Here is a 27,280-nt window from a genome sequence, read left to right as displayed (position 1 = left end):
GACACAATCAGCAACATGAGGGAAGGGTGGCTGTATGCTGCTTCTGACAATCGGGCCACAAAAGGTGAAGGTCTACACAAAAATCCATCCCTGGTGCAACTACTCCTTCCCTCTCTGTTACAAAAGACTAGAATATACAGTATGGGTTCTCGGCTAAACTGGATGTGTTGTCTGGTTCTCCACACTGACATTTTGGTATATGGTCTGTCCTTAAAAATAATAACATTTAAAAGCCAATATATCTGAATAATCTCACCAAAATACAGAATTTTTCCTAGACACTATATATAAGCTCTGGAAATGAAGAAAATTAGCTCCAAATCAGGGGTAGGTGCCAATAGGAACAAACTAGGTTTCCCTTCCGTTTTGAACATTCAGATTGGCAACTATGATAAAAATCCAAAATGTATTTTCTCCAGTTTTCATGGGCTAGACCATATATCACAAAGTTGAAAGAGAGGGGAACCAGTGTTCTTACATCAATTTATATGAAGCAGACATACAAACAAATGAAAAAAAAAAACAATAACTTGTAGTTCAGATTAAAGCTGGATGTGATATATACAGTATATAATCTAGAAAACCAGCAACCCTTTAACAGGGGGAGGCTTTTGCCCTTTGGCTGTAGACTTCGGGAGCACTTGATTGGTTGCCATATAGATTCTCATGGGGCACCATAGTATGGACAAGATTATTATTGTTCATATACAGTACATGATCTAGCTTTGTCAACAAACGTATTAGTGAATAATGCCTGGCAGATTTATTTCTGTTATTTTAGCTCTACATGAGATAGGCATGTAAATGTATATAAATGTATATATATATATATATATATATATATATATATATATATTTTTTTTTTATATACACATTTTTTTAATTAAGTATATGATCAATTCTTCTTCATCTAGTAACATAACAGTTCTGTGTGTCATGAAGAGCCCACACACATATAAAGCTTATTGACACGACTCACTTTCAACCATCATTAAACTGGAAATCGTTAGGTTTTATCTCAATCCAATTCATTGATTATATAATTACTCCAGTGCTCTGCTAATTATAAACTTGTAATTGCCTACCCAAAAATTCATGCAGTAGTCTGCTTCTTGTTAGAGGATAAGCTTGCCAAGAACAAATCTTATGAGAATCTAAACCTTTGGAATTATTAATTAAGAAAGATCCAATTTGAGCGTTAACATTAAGTCTTCTAGTTACAGTTATAGCGGATAAAGCTGAGATTGCCAGAAATTCGTATTATCTGTGCATGCCTCTACAAAGCTGGCCACAGGGCTTTATTGTGAAAATGTTCTAAAAAGTTCTGTGACTTTCTATCTACTGTGCATGGGCACATGACTGTTCTTACCCTGATATTAAAATGAAGTGCAATGAACGAATGGTCACTATATCAGTCTTATGTTAACTTTGATGCCCAACCTATGTGTTGTGCTTGTGTAATTTATATAGACAGGCTACTTAAATCTTAAGTCTTCTGCATCCTCATATACAGGCAAACCTAAACTGGGAGAGGGAGAAGCAGCACAAAGAATCAATCGATTGTGCTGCAGTGCTGATGTACTAATAAAGGGCATGCTACGAGGAGGATATAGAGTAACAGAGAGATAACCTCATCAGTCAGCTGCTTCTCCTTTCACTATCTAACGCAAGCAGAGGGAGAGACACAGCCTATAAGGCCTCATGCACACTGGACTACGGCTGTCGTTTTTGGCTTTAGATGTTTTTTCTTCAGTCATTAACCTCCCTAGCGGTAATCCCGAGTCTGGCTCGGGTTGGGATTTTAGTATCATAAGCGGTAACCCCGAGCCAAACTCGGGATCGCATCGCTGGATACAGGGAGGACACAGGGAGAAGTTACTTACCTTGTCCCCTGGATCCAGCGATGTCCTCGTGCTGTGTGATCAAGCCGTCCTCCACTCGATTCACACAGTGCCCGAATGCCGCTGAGCTCCGTTCCCTGCGACGTTATGGCGCACGGGAGCGGAGATCGGCGCCAAATTCAAAAAAGTAAAAACACACAAAACACACACAGTACTGTAATCTTACAGATTACAGTACTGTATAAAAAAAATTACACACCCCCTTTGTCCCTAGTGGTCTGTCCAGTGCCCTGCATGCACTTTTATATTATAAATACTGTTTTTTCTGCCTGGAATTTGGAGATTGTCCATAGCAACCAAAAACTATCCCTTTATGTCAAAAGTGATTTTAGACCAACTAGAAAACAGCGATAATAAATTATAATCACTTGCAGAATTGAGCGATAGCGATTTGTGGGGAAATTCATCATCAAACACTAAATCTAATGACAGTGACAATTCTGCAAATGAGCAAATTTCAGTGTTTTTGGATTTGATTACATTATTGATTAATTTGTTTTATTATTTATTATATTATAAACTTTATCATACCCGGGATGTCTGCTAGACTCTGGTTTGAACAGATTTAAGAGAGTTATTCCTAAGAATTACAGGACTACAATATAAAACGCCAAATTTCCATGCAAAAAAATTGTACCGCTTTCAGCACCTAAAACCAGAACTAATCATACCGCCAGGGAGGTTAACTACCTGACATCCGCGCTATGGCCGAATGACGGCCACAGCGCGGATGTGAATTCCCAGGAGGCCGTCATATGACCGCCTCCCCTGTGCGCGCTGCCTGTGCACGCTGTGATCCCCAAATCATCGGTGATCACCGATCTGAGTAAGGGGCTAGTCCCAGACCCTTACTATGTGATCAGCTGTCAGCCAATGACAGCTGATCACATGATGTAAACAAAAGCTCAGTGATATTTTTTACTCCTCACGCTGACAGTGGAGGAGAAGAAAAAAAGCCAATCACCGGCTTATCTTAAAGGGACATCGGTCCCTAAGAGGAAGAGGCAATTATGCCTCATTTATACCAACCAACAGTGCCCACAAGTGCCACCTATCGATGCCCACAGGTGCAACCTATTGATGCCCACAAGTGCAACCTATTGATGCCCACAAGTGCCACCTATAGATGCCCAAAAGTGCCACCTATCGATGCCTACAAGTGCCACCTATCAATGCCCACCAGTGGTGCCAATCAGTGCCACCTAGAAGTGCTGCATATCAGTGTAATCGATCAGTTCCCATCACTGCCACCCATCAGTGCCCATCACTGCCACCCACCAGTGCCCATCAGTGCCGCCTCATCAGCGTACATCAATGACAGACAAAAATTACACATTATAAAATTTTAAAACAAAAAAACATTTTTATTTTTTTTTTATTTGGTCTTTTTACTTTAAAAAAAAAAATCGCACAGGTGATCAAATACCACCAAAAGAAAGCTCTATTTAGGGGGGAAAAATGATAAAAATGTAATTTGGGTACAGTGTTGTAGGACCTCACAATTGTCATTCAAAGTGCGACAGTGCTGAAAGCTGAAAATTGGTCTGGCAGTGTTTATTTATTTATTTTTTCTCTTGTTTTTTTTTGGGGGGGGGGAGGGAGTAATGGATGTAGAGGGTCAGTAAATGTATATGTGTATGATGGCGCACAGGGGATGGTTTAGACTTGTGAGGGATGAGAGGGCGGGATAAGGAGGGATAATGAGCAGGGGGGGAGAAAACATAGAATTAGAACACAAGAAACTGTGGGTTTTTTTTTTCTTTTTTTTTTGGATAATTAATTAATACGGTCAATCACTAATCACTAATATCAGTAACCTTTAATATCACCACTAATAAAATAAAGCACATAGCTAGGGACCTGGGGGAAACAGAGGGTTTACGGATTGGGACCAGACCCCCCTACCTGAACCTAAGGATGAATAAAATAACTTTATAAGATGTGGCCTCCGGCTCCGTCCCCCCCCCTCTTTTCCTTTTCTCCCTCTCCCCACCTTGCCTCCCCTCCCCCCCCCCCTTTTTTTTTTTTTTTGGGGGATGAGGAATATAAGGTACTATATTGTATTGTTGTTTTATTGTATTAATGTACGGTTCTTTTGGAACAATGTCCATACACAATATGGCTCTTGGAGGAAGGAAGAGAGAAACGGAGAGGAGACATGGAAAATGGGAAAGGGGGGGGATTGATATAAATTATATTATATATATACAGGGGAGGCTTAAGCTTTGGATAAATAAATATAGAGGTGGGAACATGTATGAATTTGCAAATACAGGCGCAGCTGTGGATGTGTGTGCCCATATATGTATATGCAAGGGTATAGGTGTATATATGTAAAAGTATATACGTAGATGGGAATGGACAGACATAATTAACTTTGCCTATATTATGGCCTCTGTCTCCTTTTTTTTTTTTTTTACCCCCCCTCTTTCAAAAGAGCCATGTTGGAGTAGACACAATTTGTGTAGAGAAGTAACAGGTGATAGTAGAAAACATGATATTATAAAAGACTGGCGGAGGGCACGGGGGAAGCTCGCCCAGGAGCAGCCAAGCACAACCACAAAACCCCATTAGGTAAACACTCATAACCCGGAGGGTCCGGAAATTGAGTGGTTAAAAGCAGTAGAGCTTTGAGATTCGTGGGGAGACCGTTGGTAAACGGCCAACCCAGGGATTGGTAGTTAGGGAGGGAGTGGTAGACTAGACGGGAGGGAGGGGGGTGGGAGGGGGTGGGGCTAGAGGGGGCTCTCCCCCCCTTTTTTTTATTCCTTTTTTTCTTTCCTCCCCTTTTTTTTTTGCACCTTTATTTGTCTCTGCCTCTTCCCCCGAGGAGATATGGAAACTTTAAAAATAATGTCCCTGAATGTAAAGGGACTGAACGTTCCGGAAAAAAGACGAATGTTATTCCATGATTTAAAGAGACTGAAGATAGATGTAGCGTTTATTCAAGAAACACATTTTAGAGAAAATAATCTCTCTCTGCTGAGGTCTACGGGGTATCCAACGGTTTACCATGCACTTAACCCGATTTCCAAAACTAAGGGAGTCACCATCATGATATCAAAAACAGTAGCATGGAATCATAGGGATTCCATGATAGATGCAAAGGGAAGGTATCTCTTTGTAAAGGGGACTATAGGAGGGGTAGGAGTTACATTGGCAACATATTATGCCCCCAATATACAACAAGACTTCTTTGTTAAAGAGATACTTGACAAACTTATGGAATTTGAAGAAGGACAGTTGGTTATGGGGGGAGACCTTAATATCCCATTAATCCCCAGTGAAGATACCTCATCAGGGACATCATCAGTGACACCTAAAACAAGAAAGAGGATAGCCCAGGCATTAACAGAAACAAAACTGGTAGATATATGGCGATTATTACACCCCAAGGAAAGAGATTACTCTTTTTTCTCCAATCCGCATAGAGTGTACTCACGGATAGATATGTTTTTTATCCCGCATAAACAATTATCCTCAGTTAAGGAAGCCACTATTGGTCTAATTACCTGGTCAGATCATGCCCCAATTTTTTTAAAATATAACTTAACGGGGAAAAAACATTTAACCTCTAGGATGTGGAAACTTAATGAGAGCCTTCTTCAGGATCCTTTAGTCCTGGAGGATGTTAGAAAGGAGATAAAATTCTTCTTTCAGGAGAATGAAGGCCCAGAAAGTTCCTTGGAAACAATCTGGGAAACGCACAAGGCAGTAATCAGAGGAGTATTGATTAAGCATGGAGCAAGGATTAAGAAGGAAAGAGAAACTAAGTTAACAGAATTATTAGTAAAAATGCAACACCTAGAAGCCCAACATAAACATGCCCAGAACTTAGAAGTTGAACAAGAATTAATAAGTATACGTAGGCAAGTTACAGATCTGCTACAGTACAGAGCTAAAATGGCAATTCAGATAGGACGTAAGTGTAGCTATGAATCCGGCAATAAATGCGGAAAACAACTAGCGAGAGCATTACGGGAAATACAAACCAAGACATACATACCTATAATTAGAAAAAAAGGTGGGGAGGAAGAACGGGTGCCAGAACAGATTGCTGGTGTGTTTGGCGATTTCTACTCCTCATTGTATAATCTGAACTTGAGGGCATCAGATCAAGCTAAGATAAATGAATACATAAGTTCAAGTGAAATGCCGACTCTGACAAGTACTGCACGGGAGGAGATGGAATCCCCAATCACACTAGAAGAAGTACAAAACACGATAAAACAGATAAAAAGTGGGAAAGCACCTGGTCCAGATGGACTAACAGCCCAATATTATAAGACGCTTATGCCGGAATTATGTCCATATATGGTTAAATTGTTTAATGAAATAGGAGACATATCGACTTTCCACTCAGATACACTTAAAGCTACAATTACAGTGATACAGAAAGAAGGTAAAGACCCGAAACAATGTGGAAGCTATAGGCCAATATCTTTACTGAACGCAGATTTGAAAATATATAGCAAACTACTAGCCTTGAGGATACAACAGTATTTGCCCTCTTTGATTCATCAAGATCAAGTGGGATTTGTCCCAACAAGAGAATCAAGGGACAATACTATTAAGGCCTTAAACCTAATACATACAGTTAACTCTACCGAGACCCCCTGTATATTTCTGGGAACAGATGCAGAAAAGGCTTTTGATCGGGTGGGGTGGGGGTTTATGTTCTCGGTACTCCGACATATAAAGCTAGGAGGGAAAATGATGAGCTGGATAACAAGCCTGTATGAAAAACCTACAGCTCAAGTAAGAGTAAATGGAGTGGTATCTACATCTTTCCCAATAACAAATGGGACCAGACAGGGATGTCCATTGACCCCTTTGTTATTTGCGTTGACCCTTGAACCACTTCTATGCAGAGTAAGGCTCAACAGGGATATCCAAGGAATAACCATAGGAGAAACCCATAATAAAGTTGCAGCATATGCAGATGATATGCTTTTTACAGTGACGAACCCGATAATCTCGCTCCCAAATCTATGTAAGGAAATCGAGACATACAGTACACTATCCTACTTTAAAATAAACTGCTCCAAGTCAGAAGCCTTAATGATAGCAGTCCCAGAGAAAATGATGAGACTAATAAAATTAAATTATACATTTAACTGGACGGACTATGGCTTGAAATACCTGGGAATAACGATCACAACAGACCTCAATAAGATATATGAATTAAATTTCGCACCAGTATTGAAGATGGTACGAGGATGCCTGGAGAGATGGCACAGGGGAATACATTCCTGGTTTGGAAGAAATAATATAATCAAGATTAATATTTTGCCAAAACTCCTGTACCTCCTCCAGGCAATCCCAATGTTAATACCAAGAAATTTTTTCAGAACTATACAAACATTACTTATGAAATTTATCTGGGCAGACAAACAACCAAGGATACGGAGGACATTATTAACATTACCAAAGCAATACGGGGGATTAGCAACACCAGACATATTTAAATATTACCAGTCAATACATCTAGGTAGATTACTAGACTGGTGTCGACATGGAGATCAGAAAATATGGGTAAAATTAGAGCAAGCACAATGTAGGGAGCTATTACATAGAGCACCTTGGTGCTACAGAAACTTGACCTCAGACACGAAGCTACACCCTACAATAGGACCCACATTACAGATATGCTACCATCTCTTAGCTAAGAATAAGATATCGACACAGAACTTCCCTCTAGTTCCTATATTGGGCAACCCCCGATTTATACCAGGCATACAGAAAGGACCTTTTGATAAGTTGATTAAAAAAGGAATATACTAAGCCTCGCATTTCGTGAAAAAGGGTAAATGGCCAACAATGCAGGAGATGATAGATAGAAAAGGCCCCTTTCAATTAGATTTCTGGCAGGCGGCACAATTAGGACATTTTCTAAGAACAGAGATAGAGCCAGAGTTATTAGATCGAGACTATATGCCATTTGAGAAACTCTGTACGGAAAAGGAACCAATTACGCATGTAATCTCGAAAATGTATGCGTTACTGATTAAACCCGTAGAAAATTTTCAGTTATCCTTCTTTCGGAAGTGGGAAATAGACTTAGGAAGGATTTTCTCTGAGGAGCAGAAGAAAAAGATGATACAATCAATTTTTAAAACAGCAACATGCACAAAATTACAGGAAACTAATTATAAAATTATTGCACAGTGGTACAGAACACCAGAAAAACTTCAAAAATATTTCCCTCATATATCAAATAAGTGTTGGAGGTGCCAGAAAGAAGTGGGACATTTTTTACATATATTTTGGTCATGTCCAAAAATTAAGAAATACTGGAAAGATGTACGAGAGATTGTTCAAAAATTTAGCGAAGTAGAAATATGGGAGGACCCAGCAGTATTCCTTCTGAACTTGTCAGAGACCTCAGGAAATATAGGTGGGAATTCCATCCTGTGTCACTTGGTAAATACAGCCAAGTCATGTATAACACTTAGGTGGAAACAAATACAACCCCCCAGTGTGAGCATGTGGTTGAAGAAAGTTGAGGAGGTGAACAGGATGGAAGACCTAATATGGACAGCTAGGAAAAGAAGGAAAACTTACTTGGAAACATGGACACCATGGAACCTCTATATCTCCTCGGGGGAGGGAAGGAGACGGATCGATGCGATTTAGGGAGGTGGGGGGGAGATTTTGGGGAAGGAGATGGGAACTCCCCCTCTCCCCCCCCCTCCCCCTCTCTGTGGCTTGGTTCCCCCCCCCCTTTTTTGGGGGGGGGGAGAAGAATAGGGGGGGAAATATTAGGGGGGGAAGATGAGAAAGAAGAGGATAACAATACAACTCTGATCTGATTGGGAACAGTACCAACCTAGGATCAGACATGGGGTATGTGGGACTGAGAGAGAAGTTTCTATGATACTGTCCCGATATATTATATATATTACCACTAACCTTGCCTGTTCTCTCTGTGGATTTATACATTACACTATAAGGGGAGTAAGAAGCGAAGGGAATAGAATGAATTGTTATGCTATTTTTGTTTATTATGTATGAATATGGAAACTTGATGTATGACTCTTAGATTGTTTATGTAAAATTCTATTCTTGTTTACTTGAGAAAAAAATGGAAAGGGAAAAAATAAATAAATAAAGAAATTGAAAAAAAAAGAAAATTGGTCTGGATAGGAGGGGAGTTTAAGTGCCTGGTAAGCAAGTGGTTGAACTCTCCAGCATGTTATCCTATGTGTCTGTAAAAAAAAATCTCAAAAACTAGTGGGTTCTGAGATTCGTTTTTCAGCTGTAAGAACGCTAACGCAAAAAAATGCAGATAAATGCTCAAAAACATAGCGCACCAGCGTTTAACTTTTTTGCTCCCACTGAAAAAGAAAAAACACTAACGCTGAAAACGCTAAAAAACGTTATTGCAAAAAGGTTGAGAAACTCACTGCAAAGCTACTGCCATTTTTATAATGTTATTATACAGTCCAGTGTGCATGAGGCCTAAGTGTTAACTAATGGAAGGAAAACAAATGAGGTTTTCCATCCTGTTAGACAGTGGGCAGACTGTAAGTCTTGGGGCTAGATGGACAAAAATACAAATCCTTTAATATGCATTTCATCTATGTATCTAGATGTTTACCTAAAGTTCAGCTCTAATACTTATCTAAAGATGGACTTCTGGAAGCTATAGAACTGTAACTGTAATTCCAATTTATGGGGAACTAAACCTTCGTAACCTTTTTTTTCAGCCCTGTTTCAGACTCTATTTGGATCTGTATTGACATGGTGCAGCATATGTCATCAGCTATGACCCCAGCCATTTGAAAAATCAGATGAGGAGCCAATTATGGTTGGATGCAACTGATATACATACACCCCCCCCCCCCCCCCCCCAATTTGATTCGGATTATAATAATCTGCAAATGACCAAAGAAGAGCAAGTAGAGGACAGATAAGATGGACTAAAGGCTGTGTGTGGTCCAGACAAGTGTGGGTGTTCCTTACTGAAAATTTAATTTTTTTAACTTGGTGAAGGGTTAAAGTAAAGCGGAGTTCCAGGCTTTTTATGTTTAGTAAAAGTCAGCAGCTACAAAAAGTGTAGTTGCTGACTTTTAATAAACAGACACTTACCTGTTCCACGGTCCAGCGATGCGGCCGAACGGAGCATCACTCCTCTCCCCCTCCTCTCCGCTGGCACCTCCATTGCCACTCTGGACACCCGGCTGTGACAGCTTTCTGCTTCACGGCCGGGCACGCACAACGTATGCACGAGTAGCGATATGCTCCCGAAGTGGACAAGCGATCTCCTGGGACCTGTCACGTGTTCCAGGAGACCGCCTAGAGGGAGGGGCCACCTAAGGCGAAAGGAGGAGTCACCTTGGTGGTCCCTGGGCGGAAGGAGGAAGTGGGACAGGAAGTCCCCCTCCTAACAAAGCCCCCACTCCCCCCCAAAAAAAATACCTACCAAATGTGGCATGTAAGGGGGCAAGGAGTGCTTAAAGCGGAAGTTCCATTTTTGGGTGGAACTCCACTTTAAGATAAAATTCATCTTTTTGTAAGTAATCTGTTCAATTGTATTTTAAATATGATTACATTTAAAAATATGATATAATTATTAGCTAAACCATGGGGTATCCTGTGGTCCTCCAGCTATTGCAGAACTACAAATCCCATGAAGCATTGCAAGGCTGACAACTATGCCCTGTACACACGACCAGTTTTTTCCGACGGAGTTCTGACGGAATTCCGCTGAAACTGTCTTGTGTACACACGATCACACCAAAGTCCGACCGTCAAGAATGCGTTAATGTACAACGCGTACGATGGGACTAGAAAAAGGAAATTCAATAGCCAGTAGCCAATAGCTTCCGTTTTTGGTCCGTCAGAACAGCATACAGATGAGCAGTTTTCCCGATAGGAATTGGTTCCGTCGGAAATATTTAGAACATGTTCTATTTCTAGGTCTGTCAGCATTTTCAATGTAAAAAGTCCAATGGGGCAAACACACGATCAGAATATACGATCTGTCAGACATTCCACTCGTGTGTACGCGGTATTGCAAGCATGACTCCCTAAGGCAGAGGCATGATGGAACTTGTAGTTCCACAACAGCTGTAGGACCACAGGTTGAGCACCCATGAGCTAAACCAAAGTAGTAACCAGACTCTGAAAGGTTTAATTATAACTGTAGGCAGTGAATATTAATATTCAGCTTCATTGCACAGCAGTACTCAGTCTGGGACAACAATGGTTTGTACTCTATGACAATCAGCACCCTGATGTTTTACGGTGTGCTCTCAGCCTAACATTGTGAATATGCTTACAGAACTAGAGGGACAGAGGACTTATTCATTGTTACCATATAATCAGGAAAAGAAAAGCTAGATTGAATGGGTTCTTGACCAAGCTGTATGACTTAACCTCCCTGGCATTATGATTATGGCAGATTTTTTATGCTGAAAGTGGTACATTGTTTCACATTGAAATTTGGTGTTTTATATTGTAGGCCTGTAATTCTTAGGAATAACTCACTTAAATCTGTCCAAACAAGCGTCTAGTAGACATCCCGGCTATGATAACGTTTGAAACACAAAATCATGAATTATAATATAAAAAACTATAAGTAATTATCAAAAATAATGATATAATAATAATAAAATGTTTTCAATAATATAATCAGCTCAAAAAAACTGAAATTTTCTCAGCTGCAGAATTGTTGCTGTCGTCGCTTTCAGTGTCTGGTGACGAAATTCCCTACGAATCACTATCGCTCACTTCTGCAAGTGTTCTAATTTACTATCCCTGTTTTCTAGCTGGTCTAAAACCACTTTTGATGTAAAGGGACAATTTTTGGTTGCCATGAACAATCTCAAGTTTCCAGGCAGAAAGAACAGTATTTATATAATATAAAAGTGCAGGCAGAGCACTGGACAAAGCACTAGGGACAAAAGGGATGTGAAATATATTGATACACTAATGTAATCTATAAGATTACATTGTACTCTATGTGTTCTGTTTTTTGCACTTTTTAAATTTCCCATTGGTCCCTGTGAGTTGCACTGCTCACAAGGAACGGAGCCCGGGATACAGTACATTTGGCGGAAGACACAGCCGCCGCACACAGCCAGGGGACATCGCAGGATCCTGGGGACAAGGTAAGTAACTTTCCCTGGATACTGCAATGCATCCCCGAGTGTGGCTCGGGGTTACCACTTTTGCTATGGAAAATTCACCCTGAGCCACACAATTGATCTCAAAATGCAGGTTTATGCTTCAACTATACTTTCTTCATAATACTTTTGCATTAAATACTTTGGGTTTGTTAGTGTTACATTCAAATGTCCTGGGGATCCTGGGGACAAGGTAAGTAACTTTCCCTGGATACTGCAATGCATCCCCGAGTGTGGCTCGGGGTTACCACTTTTGCTATGGAAAATTCACCCTGAGCCACACAATTGATCTCAAAATGCAGGTTTATGCTTCAACTATACTTTCTTCATAATACTTTTGCATTAAATACTTTGGGTTTGTTAGTGTTACATTCAAATGCCTGCACTTTTATATAATATAAAAGTGCAGGCAGAGCACTGGACAAAGCACTAGGGACAAAAGGGATGTGAAATATATTGATACACTAATGTAATCTATAAGATTACATTGTACTCTATGTGTTCTGTTTTTTGCACTTTTTAAATTTCCCATTGGTCCCTGTGAGTTGCACTGCTCACAAGGAACGGAGCCCGGGATACAGTACATTTGGCGGAAGACACAGCCGCCGCACACAGCCAGGGGACATCGCAGGATCCTGGGGACAAGGTAAGTAACTTTCCCTGGATACTGCAATGCATCCCCGAGTGTGGCTCGGGGTTACCACTTTTGCTATGGAAAATTCACCCTGAGCCACACAATTGATCTCAAAATGCAGGTTTATGCTTCAACTATACTTTCTTCATAATACTTTTGCATTAAATACTTTGGGTTTGTTAGTGTTACATTCAAATGTCGGTTTATCCTCAGTAAAAAGATAGCTCGGGGCTGTACAAACTTGAGTGCCAGCCTTCTGCCTGTGAGTCAATTAGGAGAAGACCTCTAATGTCCTGCTCATTAGTCCATTACAATTTAGTATAATGCTGGATTGTTCAAGAAAATCACTTCCAAAGAGACTTTCATTTTCAAGGGTGAGCATCTGGTTTCTTCATTACAGTCACAGTAAGAACACTTGAGAAACTCCTTGCTGAGTGCATCAGCATGCCCAAAAACAAAAGTGAATGAGCAGATGTTTTGCAGGACATAAAAGGGAAGAGCGCCAGTATAGCCTGGAGCAACCCACCCTGGCAATCTTACACTATGGGTGTACAGAAACATGAAGCTATACTCTGAATCAAAGGAAGAAACTTGAATTCATCATGTCATGGCTGGCAGAACATCTAACCCACCATTGTGTATAAATGTAATTATTGAAGAAATGCTGAACTTTTCACAATGCGGGTGGCAAGTTAAGTCTTATTCCATCAGTTTTCACATCCTTAAGGCATCTCTTACAATAATATAGTTAAAATGTTTAGACTTCACAAAGTTTACAAGTTCTATAACTATATTAAAGCTACATCTATACATATCTTGCTGTCATGATACTTAATTTAAAGTTCATGGTAAGATATTCTTGAGAGACACACTTACATTGATATTAGTATTAACGCCGTCTATAACGGGCCATGGTCATGTGTCAATGGGCAATTACAGCTAACTTTCAAGTGCATTCCGCTTATATTAAAGATTAGTTTGAGATGCTTTAGAGATCATTGAGTTCACACCAGCATAACGCTATAACCTGCAGCCGCGGGTGCATGTTGTATAGGAGCAAGGGTGTTAACCCATTGCGCATTTTGCTTTTTTGTTTCTCTTTTTTGTTTTGTAACTTTATTTGAAGTGTCAGAAAATAACACTTCATCCAAGTCTCTATAAAACAGCACATTGCAGCATGCTGCAGTGCTCTAAGCATTGTGGTTCTAACACAACAAAATAAAATATGGTTGACAAAGGCCCTAGAGGTAATTTTATTTATCTGGTTAGAACCCAGTCAATTACTTTAACCACTTGAGGTTCGGGCCATAGCCGAATGACGGCTACAGAGTGGACCTCAATTTCCGGGAGGCCATCACAGGACGTTCTCCCCTGTTCACGCGCCCTGCAGGGCGAGCGGGGAGCGCGCTGTGATCACCGAGTCACTGAGACTCCGCTGATCACCGATCCTAGTAAGGGGCCGGTCCTGGCCCCTTACCATGTGATCAGCTGTCAGCCAATGACAGCTGAGCACATGATGTAAACAAAAGCACCGGCTTATGTTAAAGGGACATTGGTCCCAAAGAGGAAGGAGGCACATCTGCTTCCTCTGTGCCATTCAGTACCCCCTGCCAATGCCACCTGTCATGGTCACCTGCCAGTGCCCATCAGTGCCACCTATCAATGCCCATAAGTGCCACTTATCAATGCCCACCAGTGGTGCCAATCAGTGCCACCTAGAAGTGCTGCCTATCAGTGTAAGCAATCAGTGCCCATTACTGCCACCCATCAGTGCCCATCACTGCCACCTCATCAGCGTACATCAATGAAGGAGAAAAATTACCTGTTTGCAAAATTTTATAACAAAATATAAAAAAATATATATATATATTTTTTTTTTATTCAGGTTTTTCATTTTTTTTAACAAAAAATAAAAACCGCAGAGGTGATCAAATACCACCAAAAGAAAGCTCTATTTGTGGAAAAAATTATAAAAATCATTTGGGTACAGTTTTGCATGACCGCACAATTGTCATTCAAAATACGACAGCTCTGAAAGCTGAAAATTGGTCGGGACAGGAGGGGGGTTTAAGTGCCCAGTAAGCAAGTGGTTAAATGTGGAAAGAAAACATCAACCAGCCCAGGACATTTATTAATTGTCCAAGCATGTGTTGTTTGTTCTGTGCAAAGCCTTTCCATGTACACCTTTACCCTAAAAGCTAGTTATAAATTAGGGTTGTTTTTGTTTAGCTTGTTGGAATTCTTGTGGGGGCATATTGGATGCCTTTGGCTGCCATTGTGCTGTGCTGGGCTTCTGGTGTGTTCCTGTGCCTTTAAAGATAAATGGCCTCCCTCCAAGCATACCGGCATCTCATTTATCCTTTGCTGTATGCTCCAACATGGAGGCTCTCATAGACTAGGGTGGCTATACGGAGGGGTGGCTTCCAAAAGCTGTACAACTAAAGCCTCTGTTTTCAATGCATATTGTTAGACGGTGTAATTTGTCTTCTGCTGGCTAGCTGGAAGGTGTGCTTGGAAAAATAAATGATTTTGTTTGTTCAGTACTAAAATGAATATGTGGCTATAATTCCCCACCATTCCCTTATAAATAATTCCTGAAATCTCACCAACAAGTCAATTTTGTCAACGCAATTATGTTTATTCAGTAAAAAAGCCCTAATACAAAATGTAAAGAAGGCTCGTATACTACATAAAAACATAGCAATCAGTCTTATTTCTGATTGCTGCAGATGATTGGCTGATTTAGGTTATTGAACTTCACATGTATAACTGTGCATTATACTCTGCAACTTAGTAAGTCAAACCACTTTGTGCGATTTCATTTAAGATTATATCAGCTAATGTTTTTGTTTTCACAAGGGAGTAACAATTATGCGCGAGCTTATTTAGTACAAAACAATTTGCATGTTATTTAGCAATTAAAATGTCCTTGTAGCTCAGCTTGCCAGGGTTTTTGTCTCTTGAAAGATTAATGTTTAACACATAGACCTGCACACATGAACAGAGCCTTTATATGAAATGTTCTAAGCCCTGGAAATCTAGGTGAGATTTCCCAACAGAATTGCTGTGTATGTAATAAAGAAAAAAAAAAAAAACAACAAGCATGTTATATGGAGTTTTAAATTACCTCTGTCTCCCGTCAACCTGCAGACAAAAGGCTGGGGCACCAAACAGGGGTACATTACAGGCACATGAACTTGGCTTTAACTCTGAAAATAGTAACTATCATCAACACACAGACATTACGAGTATTTTTTATAAAGTTCATCTGTCAACACCAATACAAATGAATCACTAATTAGTACTATAAAAAGCCTAATGTTGGCTAGTCCTTTGTTTAGAAAGATTTCCAAAAAAAAAAAAAAAAAAACAAGCCAGAGGAGCCATTAGCTTACAGTATAACAGCGTGCTATTCTTTCTCAGCAAAATGTGATTGGTTGTGAAAGGCGAGATTGCTCTAATTTTTTTCTTCCAACTATTTTCATTCAAGATCAAGTCAAATCCATGCTGTCATCTGAGATGAGAAAGAGACGTGTTTTCATGTGTATATAACTAATATATATTTCTATCTTGCTAATCTGCTGAATGGTAATAGATGGACAGATGCCATAGGAAAGTGTAAGGCCGCATACACACGCGGGGACTGTTCGCTCAACTTTGTCCGTCAAACAGTTTCAGCGGACAGTCCGCTCAAAATTAGCATGGAAGGACTTGGCCACACACGACGAACGAACAGTCCGCTGAAACCGTGCGCGATGACGTGAACGGCACGTACGATGGGACTAGAAAACGACGTCCTATACACTGCAATGCAAACTTCGGCGTGTAAATCCTTTCTGAGCATGCGCGGAACTTAGTTTGACGAACAAGCCTACACACGAGGGGACTGTTCGCTGAAACAAAGTTTCAGCGGACAGTTTTTCGGAATTTCCGAAAAACTTTGTTCAGCAGACTGTCCGCTGAAACTGTCCGCTGAAAGCCCACACACGAGCGGACTGTCCGCCGAAACACTGTTCAGCGGACAAAGTTGAGCGAACAGTCCCCGCGTGTGTACACGGCCTAAGATGAAATTTATTCCCCGAACAAAGAAACAGCTGATCAAATGGCCAAACATTTTATAACCGGTTCTCGACCAGCTCACGCAGATATACTGCAGCAGAATGGCTCCCCTGGGCGAAACCCCGTAGGGTATGTCCTTCTGCTTTTTGGCCACCAGAGGGCGCCTGCCCGTTGCATGGTGGGGGACCCGATGTGCATTGACGGCAGGCACGATTGCTACCGGCCACGAGCGATCGCGTGCACGAGCGCCAGCACGGGGATTTGTGTGTGTAAACACACAAATTCCTGTGCTGTCAGGGAAGAGGACACATATTGTTTGTTCCTACTAAGTAGGAAAAACGATATGTCTCCTCTCCTAGTCACTCCCATCCCCACACCGTGAGGGAACACACTGTTAACCCCTTGATCGCCCCTTAGTGTTAACCCCTTCCCTGCCAGTGACATTTACACAGTAATCCGTACATATTTAAAGCACAGATCACTGTATAATTGTCAACGATCCCAAAAAAGTGTCATAAGTGTCCGATCTGTCCATCGCAATGTCACAGTACCGCTAAAAATCACAGATCACTGCTATTACTAGTAAAAAATAAATAAAAATGCCATACAAATGTCATATATCTTTACCATAGTTTGTAAATGCTATAACTTGCGCAAACCAAACAATATACGATTTTTTTTTTATAAAAAATATGTAGAAGAATATATATTTCGCTTAAACTGATGAAGAAATTTGTTGTTTTTATTTTTTTAATTTTGGGGGTATTTATAGCAAAAAGTAAAAAATATTTTATTTTATTTTTTTCAAAATTGTCGCTCTTTTTTTGTTTATAGCGTAAAAAATAAAAACCGCAGAGGTGATCAAACACAACCAAAAGAAAGCTCTATTTGTGTAGGAAAAAAAGACGTAAATTTAGTTGGGGTACAGTGTTGAGCAACCAGGCAATTGTCAGTTAAAGCGAAACAGTTCCAAATTGTAAAAAGTGCTCTGGTCAGGAAGGGGGTAAAATCTTCCAGGGCTGAAGTGGTTAAACTATGCCATTTTCTTTTTCTAGAAACTTGAATTTGATTACCTACCAATTACACTTTCCATAATATTACTATCCCCTTCTCACAATCGTAATATACTTCTATTTAGTTTTTTTTAGCTAAACTCGCTCTGCACTTCTGGATTTCATGCCTAGGTGAAAATTACACAGACCACCCCCCCCCCCCCCCCAACACACGCACACCCTTAGCCTCTTGGGATGCTCACATCATGCATCCTAGCAGGCTTCAGGCCATCATTGTGCATTTGCCACAGAGCTTTAGCAAGGGGCCATCTGCCAAAACCCAAAAGAGAAAGCCAGCTTCTGATAATATAACAAAGGAAGATGGCAGCACAGGCCCTGGCTTATTGCTGCAGAGAATACTGGATTTGCTGGGCATGTGTGTCTGTTTATTGAGGGGGAAACTCCAGCCAACAAAGTAAGTGAAACTGAAAAGAAGAAAATAAGTTCCTCTTTAACATTGCTGATGTAATTTCAGTATCCCAGCTGACCTACAGTCCACAATTCATAATGCTTAAAAGTGACTCCCCCAAACCCCCCCCCCCCCCAAAATAAAAGAATAAATAAATAAAAATAATTACTATTGCTACTCGAAGCCCTCTTTAAACAAATGTTGTAAAGTAATCAAACAATATAGTGCTCAAATCACTAGTAGCGCTGTTTATGTTTTTCACAGTACTTCTAGAGACTTTAGCACTATATTATTGTTCGCTTACTTTCTTATATTTGCTTTAACACCTAATCACAGTTGGAAAAAGTACACTATAACTCATGCGTTTTCACACCTCTGCAATTTGTGGTGTTTCACAACAAGAGAATTCCAATTCACAAATGCTCTTATGTGCAACCTGGAAAAAAGGTGCAGGCACTTTGTTTGGTACAACATTTAGCATGTTTTTGACCCCACTAGGCACTTTGTTTGGTACAACATTTAGCATGTTTTTGGCCTCACAGACTTCAATAGAAGCACATGAAAAATGCATAAAAAGTGTGAACCTAGCCTTAGGAAATATACCCTTTTTTTTACTAAAAGTGCTAAATGTGGCAACTTGCTCTAAGATTGTACGTTCCATTCACTTACGAGAAACTGAATTTCCTTATGACACTATATAAAAACCATACACACATACCTAGAAGTATAAATATATGCATATACTGTATACACGCACAGAAGCGCATAACACTTCTGTACTCTATATATGATGTACCAGCCTAATCATAATGGACCATTTGTGGTGTCACGTAAGGACCCAGAGATACCTGCTCAAATTTCATTAGCAGCTCCTGCAAGCTGAAGTTCATGCCAATCATTGTCAGATACATCCTTTTTGGACTACATCTTCCTGGTAAGTTTCCTGCAGCCAGTCTCCTAAGTCTTCGATACAAAGCCTTTTTATTCACAATGTCATACCCACAGACATGACGACTCTATACTACAGGCCACAGTTTTCATGCCACAATAAAACAACTTTCTTCTCCATTCCACCAAGTACATCCTTCGGCTGATCTTGCACAGAAACCAGTCCATGGTTGCTTTGTTAACCGGGATCCATGATTCTTGGTTGCAGTCTGTGAATATCACTCTTCAGCACACCTTGGTAATGACCCGAAGACCTCCCAACTGTTGTCTCCAGGGCCAGTGGCTTTTGGACTAGTCTCAATTACACACAAGGAAATAAAAATCCTATTTTAAAGTGTTGGGTCCTTTTGGAACACAAAGGATACATGTGGGGAAATAAGAGCCATTCCACAGGTAGCAAAATCCAGTGCAAATAAAGAAACTTCTAAATACTGAAAAAGTGGTCATAAAACGAAGAAGACTATTGACATTAGTCAATGTTTATGTAAATAGAGTAGTGGTCCTATGTTACCATAGTGATAACAATGCCAAGTGCAGACTCTCATCCTGTCTGCAAAGATGCTGAGCTCCGGCCGGACTATAGCGTTCTGTTCTGTGCTCGCAAACTGTACAACTTCACGTGTGAGGCTGTTGCAGGCTGACTTTCCATTCTCAGTCCAGGCTGTACGAAAACTAACCTTAACCATTGTGAGCTGTTGTTTATTTTCATTTTTTTTTTTTTTTTCATTCAACATTCTCCTGTTTCAAACCCCCCTTAGCTAGTCCAGGGTTTAAGAACACTCCTACTTCCTGAGGCCTCACTCTCTGCTTAACTTCTGTGCCTCAGGAGAAAAACGTAGTAGAAAGCTGGAATTGCATGCCCACACTCCCCTCCCTTCTGTCTCCCCTTAAAATGAAAACAGCAAAGGGGCATGGAAAGGAAAGGTTCCACGTTCATGTTGTGTTTAACCCATGCACAGATGTCAGTTCCATTCCAGTCTTCCCTGGAAAACACAGTATTGCCTTCAGTCTTTCATGTGAACAGTTTAACTCTCTAATTGGCAGGTGGGGGGCACTAAGGCCGGTGAAAGGGGAAAAACAATACAATTTCATATGTGCTAACTGCACTGGGAATGGAAGCACACACATAACACATGGCTATTTGAAGTGTAACAGCTGAAAAGGGGTTTACATATAGCGATTTAGCAAATGCAAAAGATATAAATACTGTAAATACTGCGAGTACAGAAAGAGTTTCATCACTATAAAAGCAGCTAAATGTGCTGCATGCGGCAGAAATAGCAAAATCAATAAAGGACTTTAGACTGACTGTGAATATCTACTTTAACCACTACAATACAGGGCACTTTCACCCCCTTCCTTCCCAGCCCAATTTTCAGCTTTCAGCGCTCTAGCGCTTTCAGTGACAATTGCGCGGTCATGCTACACTGTACCCAAATGAAATTGTTATCATTTTGTTCGCACAAATAGAGCTTTATTTTGGTGTTATTTATTCACGACTCCGTTTTTTTTTTTTTTTGCGATATAAGCGCAAAAATAGCGGAAATTTGGAAAAAAAACTATATTTTCTTTTTTCTATTTGAAAAGAAATCCAATAAAATCAAATTTTGTCATAAATTTAAGCCAAAATGTATTCTGCTACATGTTTTTGGTAAAAAAAATTCCGTTAAGTGTATAATAATTGGTTTGTGTGATCACGGACATATGTACGCAAATGATCATGTACATATGTGTGCAGGTGATCACGTACATATGTGTGCAGATAATCATTGGGACATGTGATTTTAGTGGGACATATGTGGGGGACATGTTTTTATTATTAGGGACATGTGTTTTTATTATTTGGGGACATGTATGTTTTGGAGACATGTGTGTTTTGGGGACATGTGTGGGGATTGTGTGGTGTGTTGTGTGTTGACACTACACTGATGATCAGTGAGTAAAAAGCTGTAAAAAGCAGCCCATACTCACTGATCATCAGCCGGCTGCAGCGTTCTGCTCTCCTCTCCTCAGCGGTGACTTCCGTGTGAGGAGAGGAGAGCCGATTGCCTAGCAACCGGCTGTTTGTTTCCTGCCGATCTGAGATGTGCCGTGTCCGGGTGACACGAGCACATCGGGATCGCGCCGCTGCGCGAGCGCGCGCGCGCGCGATCCCGCTATTCCTGAAGGACGTTCCTGAACGGCCTGTCAGGAATAGATGGCTCCCACCCGGCCGTATATATGCATTGGCCGGGTGGGAAGTGGTTAAGGTAGTTAGAATTACTGAAGAATATGAATGAAGCATATGAAAGCACAATAATAAATTTTTCCCTTTTTTGTCACTAAATTGTCATCAGTTAAATGGATAAAGGTTAGGCCTGTTTTTTTTTTTTTTTCCAATATAGCTAACTGCTGCATAAGGTCACACGGATGTAAATAGGCCTCTGGTCACTGTGCATTAACCCTTATACAGATATAGGCCTCATTTACACAGACCTACCTAGGCATAAAAATAAAAAAAACACATTTTCCTGCACCTGAGGAGCCAGAGAGGTAAGATGTACAACAGGTGAATAACTGGTTGCCCCTGTACTCACGATGTAGAGAAGCACTGGAATTGACCTGTGCATGAGTGTATGATGTAATTTGCACATTCTGAAAATGACATCATATGGGCTTTCGCAGGTAAATGCTGATGCAGAGAGATCAATGTCTGTATGCATAAATGGGGCATAGAGTCATTCACTTCTACGGACAGTAGTTACATCTGTGTGCATTAAATCTATATCTGTATAGGGACTAATGCACATGGGTGCAAAGGGCTGTACATTGGAAAAACTGGGGGGGGGGGTGGGCTGAATATAATCGTAGCATCAATGTATCACGATTCAGCCGTCCTTAATTCTGCGTCGATGCTACCACCGGCTAAATCGATGGGTGGATGACATCACCTAGTGCACCATGCAAATATAGGCATACCCCGCTTTTAAGTACACAATGGTGTTAATTTATTAAAGCTGGGAAGTGCAAAATCAGGCTCACTTCTGCATAGAAACCAATGAGCTTCTAACCCCAGCTTGTTCAATTAAGCCTTGGTAATAAAACATGGAAGGTCATTGATTTCTATGCAGAAGTGAGCCTGATTTTGCACTTTCCAGCTTTAGTAAATAAACCCCATTGTGTACTTAAAAGTGGGGTATGCCTGTATAAATGATTGTGCAGTCAGATTGTAACATGTATGTTAAGCTTAACAAGGTAAAGGCCGCTCAGTTAGCAAAATGAAAGTTCACTTAGCTTAGCTTCATCAGCTAGTGACTCTTGGGTCAAACAGAATATGTTACTCGATAGTAGATTTGTGCATAAAGGTTTAAAGTAGATCCCTTTACAAATGATATGCAACAGTTTCTACAAATAATCGAAAGCATGCACCAAAATAATTACGCAATCACACCAATGTACTAAATTAGAAATTGTTCTAAAATGTACACCATTATCGCAGTGAAGTAAATACTGCGGTTAGGAAGGGCATACAGTGAGGAGCAGCACTGCTGGAGAAGTAGATGTGTATGGATGGACAGTGCATCACTATCATGCAACAAGCTATTTGTCGCATGACACTTATTTCATGTTCTTTGGTGCCTTTTTCTCCATGTCGTTGTTAATCCCCCACAGTGCAGATCAATTTGCCCTCATGTAGCCTTAATAACTTGCATGACACAGGGTCACAGTGCAGAAGCACACCTGCAAACAAGTCCCTGAACAAAGACCTTCATTCAGAGCCACTATTAGAGATCATAGGGCCCTTTACAGCCTAGTTGACAGCCCCCCCCCATTTTACCTGCTTTAGTGCAACACATATTACATTCGTTAGTGTGAGGCAGTGCAGTTCATTCTTCATTTTGAATGGTACCCCCAACACACCTTGCAACAAATGTGCATTGTGCTGCCAAAAGTTATTTCACTTAGCATATTTTGGCAGTGCAACCCATGTTAGTACACTGCAATGCACATCCCTTGCAAGGTTCACCATATTACAACAAGGCATGTAATGTGGGTTTCCTCAATGCTATAGTGTGAACAAGCTCTAAATGTCAGTGCAGACACAGGTCAGCCAATCAGGGGTTTTACAACAACAAAACGAAAACACTCCTTCGCATAGGCAGAACACCAGACCGGCTATGGAAAAATCAACACTGGCCTTACTGCCCTCAAGGGTGGGGGACCCTAAAAGTTAACGAGAGAAAAGAGAAAAAGAGGGCACACTGGCCTTGTGCATTATCCTTTGAGTATTAATGGTAGGTTATCCTCGCGCTATAGTGGTAAAGTTAGAGCAGGTTGGTGTGGTTGCAGCAGAAAACACCGACAGAGGTGCAAACCCTCCCCTCAAAGTGACAGTAAATAGTAAATAGATGGTGTTGCGCTCCACATAAAATAAATTAAGTCTAATAACACAATTAATAAATAATCTCATAAAATCTTGAAAACGCACTCATGTGATTAAAATTAAAATCACTAAATAATCGCATAAAATCTTGAAAATGTGCTCATGCGATTAAAAATTCCATTAATTCTAGAATAAATACCAAGTGAATAATACAGTGCTTGAAGCTATTTCCTACTAATATTCATAAAATGAAGAAGCTAAAATAATCTATATACTCGTGATAAAGTGACAAGAAAAAAAAAAAAAAAAAATCGCAAGTCTTAAAATTATCAACAAAATCGTGACATCAAACAAATCTGTGTCAGTCCATGAAAGTGCATACAAGTGCCAGCAATATGTGCAAAAAAGAGTATATATAAAAATATACAATAAAAATATAAAAAACGGTGTATGAAAAAATTATTATCACAAAATGCAAAAGATAGTAGTCCAGCAAACGTGATAAAAAAATGTCTCTAAATAAGTGTACAAAGGCTAAATCATAAAGTTCATGCAGAAGATGAAATAAATCCACGCTGTGCTATGTGAGGAAATGAATCCTATGAACAACCCCGGGATGATTCCACCAGTGATTTTTCAGCTCCTTAAACGTGGGTGCTCACACACTGAGTGCAGTGGGTACCTTACCTCACTGCTGTCAGTAAGACAGCAAAATACTCCAGTGCAGCAGTTGTGTCCTCAAATGGGGTGTATATCCTCAGTAGGTATAGGGGAACTTCAACACTTTGCGGTGTATATCCTAAATGTAGTATGGGCGCCCCCAAAACCTTTTCCTCCAGATATTCCGCAAGGGATCGCAAATCAGACCCAAGAAAGAAAGAGGGGTGCTCCAATAGTGAAGTACGTTCACACAAATACTTTATTATAAAAAGGAACTAAGTCCTGGGTACTCACACTTATACAGTAACAATCAAGCGTTTTTTTCACTAACAAACAACGAACGGCTTCCTCGTTCGTACCCCGGACGTCACTTCCGGTATCCTCCTAGGCCAATCCTACGCGTATCGTCATTGATCACGTGACTTCATCAGGGACTCAGGGAGTCCCTGATGAAGTCACGTGATCAATGACGATACGCGTAGGATTGGCCTAGGAGGATACCGGAAGTGACGTCCGGGGTACGAACGAGGAAGCCGTTCGTTGTTTGTTAGTGAAAAAAACGCTTGATTGTTACTGTATAAGTGTGAGTACCCAGGACTTAGTTCCTTTTTATAATAAAGTATTTGTGTGAACGTACTTCACTATTGGAGCACCCCTCTTTCTTTCTTGGGTCTGATTTGCGATCCCTTGCGGAATATCTGGAGGAAAAGGTTTTGGGGGCGCCCATACTACATTTAGGATATACACCGCAAAGTGTTGAAGTTCCCCTATACCTACTGAGGATATACACCCCATTTGAGGACACAACTGCTGCACTGGAGTATTTTGCTGTCTTACTGACAGCAGTGAGGTAAGGTACCCACTGCACTCAGTGTGTGAGCACCCACGTTTAAGGAGCTGAAAAATCACTGGTGGAATCATCCCGGGGTTGTTCATAGGATTCATTTCCTCACATAGCACAGCGTGGATTTATTTCATCTTCTGCATGAACTTTATGATTTAGCCTTTGTACACTTATTTAGAGACATTTTTTTATCACGTTTGCTGGACTACTATCTTTTGCATTTTGTGATAATAATTTTTTCATACACCGTTTTTTATATTTTTATTGTATATTTTTATATATACTCTTTTTTGCACATATTGCTGGCACTTGTATGCACTTTCATGGACTGACACAGATTTGTTTGATGTCACGATTTTGTTGATAATTTTAAGACTTGCGATTTTTTTTTTTTTCTTGTCACTTTATCACGAGTATATAGATTATTTTAGCTTCTTCATTTTATGAATATTAGTAGGAAATAGCTTCAAGCACTGTATTATTCACTTGGTATTTATTCTAGAATTAATGGAATTTTTAATCGCATGAGCACATTTTCAAGATTTTATGCGATTATTTAGTGATTTTAATTTTAATCACATGAGTGCGTTTTCAAGATTTTATGAGATTATTTATTAATTGTGTTATTAGACTTAATTTATTTTATGTGGAGCGCAACACCATCTATTTACTATTTACGATCCTTTGAGTATGAGTATTTATTGAAGACATAAAAAAGACAACTACTCACAAACGATCTCATAAAATCTTGCGAGAAGACAGTAAAAATAGTCATCAAATAGCAGCATCCGATACTAGACAAACAGGACTCTCCAGAGGTCGCACCATTCACTACCCGCTGACTCGTTTCGAGGTGACCAACCCCTCTTCCTCAGAGCTCAGTAGTCACAAGTTATCGCAAGATTTTATGAGATCATTTGTGAGTACTTTTCTTTTTTATGTCTTCAATAAATACATACTCAAAGGATAATGCACAAGGCCAGTGCACCCTCTTTTTCTCTTTTCTCAGCCAATCAGGGGGTTGATACACAATTAAGGGGAGAACAGGACCCAACTACATACCCAAAGCTCAAGCCTAGATCCTGCCCCATTGTTCAGGGGGTCACACTCACATCTCTGTCTGAAAACATCTCCTCTGTGATAGTCTTAGCTGCTTACAACCACTGTGAGCAGCTGGGCAAAGGCAGAGGTGGAGCCAGTGTGAGTAAGTGAGAAGCAGCCAAGAGACCCATGGTAACTCTGAAGGAGCTGCAGAGATCCACAGCTCAGGTGGGAGAATCTGTCCACAGGACAACTAGTAGTCGTGCACTCCACAAATCTGCCCTCTATGGAAGAGTGGCAAGAAGAAAGCCATTGTTGAAACAAAAGCCATAAGATGTCCCGTTTGCAGTTTGTGAGAAGCCATGTGAAGGTCATGCTTATTTCTAAAGCTGTGAATGTGACTTTCACCAAAAATTTGCTCATGATGAATCAATCACTGTCACTGTCGCATGCACCCAGAAGATTCACCTGCAGGGAATGTTTGCTAAATGGCAGATTGACTGCTTTTTAAATATGCCCCTTAAAAATAATATGACACAATTTAAGCGATAGTAAAAAAGAATGATCCCAGAGGTTTACTGCTAATTATGAACAGTTACTATAAGTACAAAGCAGCTGCAGACCTTTCTTTTGTATTAATAAAAAGCAGATGACTGGATATAGAATGAACTGTTGGTACCTGTTACAAATTACATACATCTGAGGAAGGGAAAATCATGCAGATGTCAGAATAAAGCTGTATAAGGCTGGGTTTTATAGCTGGGTCCTTAGAATGTGGTGGTACAACTTAGCTGGGGTGGGCTGTAATCTCCCAACAAGCCTACATACCTTGTTCAAAATGCACTACAGCGGGAATCAATGCAAAGCTAACGACACCACAAACGCAGGGCGCAAATGCAGTGCGTTTGCCTGCACCAGATCACATGGTACAGTAGTACCATGTGATACAGTAGGACCAGATGTTGTTGTTTTTTTTTTCTTTTTAATTTTACTTGCACCTGATTGGGTATTCTTTACAAAATGAAGATTCACCTTACTAAGATCTGAGGAAAATAACTGTAAAGTGCACAGTCTATTTGCCTTCAGAAAATTACCCCAATGTGATACACATCAATACAGGGCACTTACACTCCCCTTCCTGCCCAGGCCATTTTTCAGCTCTGTCACACTTTGAATGACAATTGCATGGTCATGCTACACTGTAACCATATAAAATAGTATTATTTTATTCACACAAAT

The 27,280-nt window shown here is 40.3% G+C and overlaps 1 protein-coding gene across 12 annotated transcripts in view; it reads right to left on the bottom strand.

The window, feature by feature from the left end:
* UTRN (utrophin) overlaps positions 1-27,280 on the bottom strand; it is a 945,243-nt gene that overhangs the window by 324,034 nt on the left and 593,929 nt on the right. Inside the window, exon 1 of one of the 12 annotated variants that reach the window (XM_077486415.1) lies at positions 19,034-19,792. The exons of the other annotated variants lie outside the window; for them this stretch is intronic. Within the exon in view, the coding sequence (XP_077342541.1) occupies positions 19,034-19,096 (63 nt within the window). The 5' untranslated portion in view covers positions 19,097-19,792. Of the gene's footprint in view, positions 1-19,033; positions 19,793-27,280 lie in introns of those variants that run through there. 12 annotated transcript variants of the gene reach the window in all.

The sequence above is a fragment of the Lithobates pipiens genome, unplaced genomic scaffold, assembly GCF_037356315.1.
Source record: "Lithobates pipiens isolate NorthernLeopardFrog02 unplaced genomic scaffold, aLitPip1_a1.2 Scaffold_18, whole genome shotgun sequence".
Taxonomy (NCBI): domain Eukaryota; kingdom Metazoa; phylum Chordata; class Amphibia; order Anura; family Ranidae; genus Lithobates; species Lithobates pipiens.
Note: the sequence above shows the minus strand (reverse complement) of the source record. Positions and strands in the feature narration are given on the sequence as shown.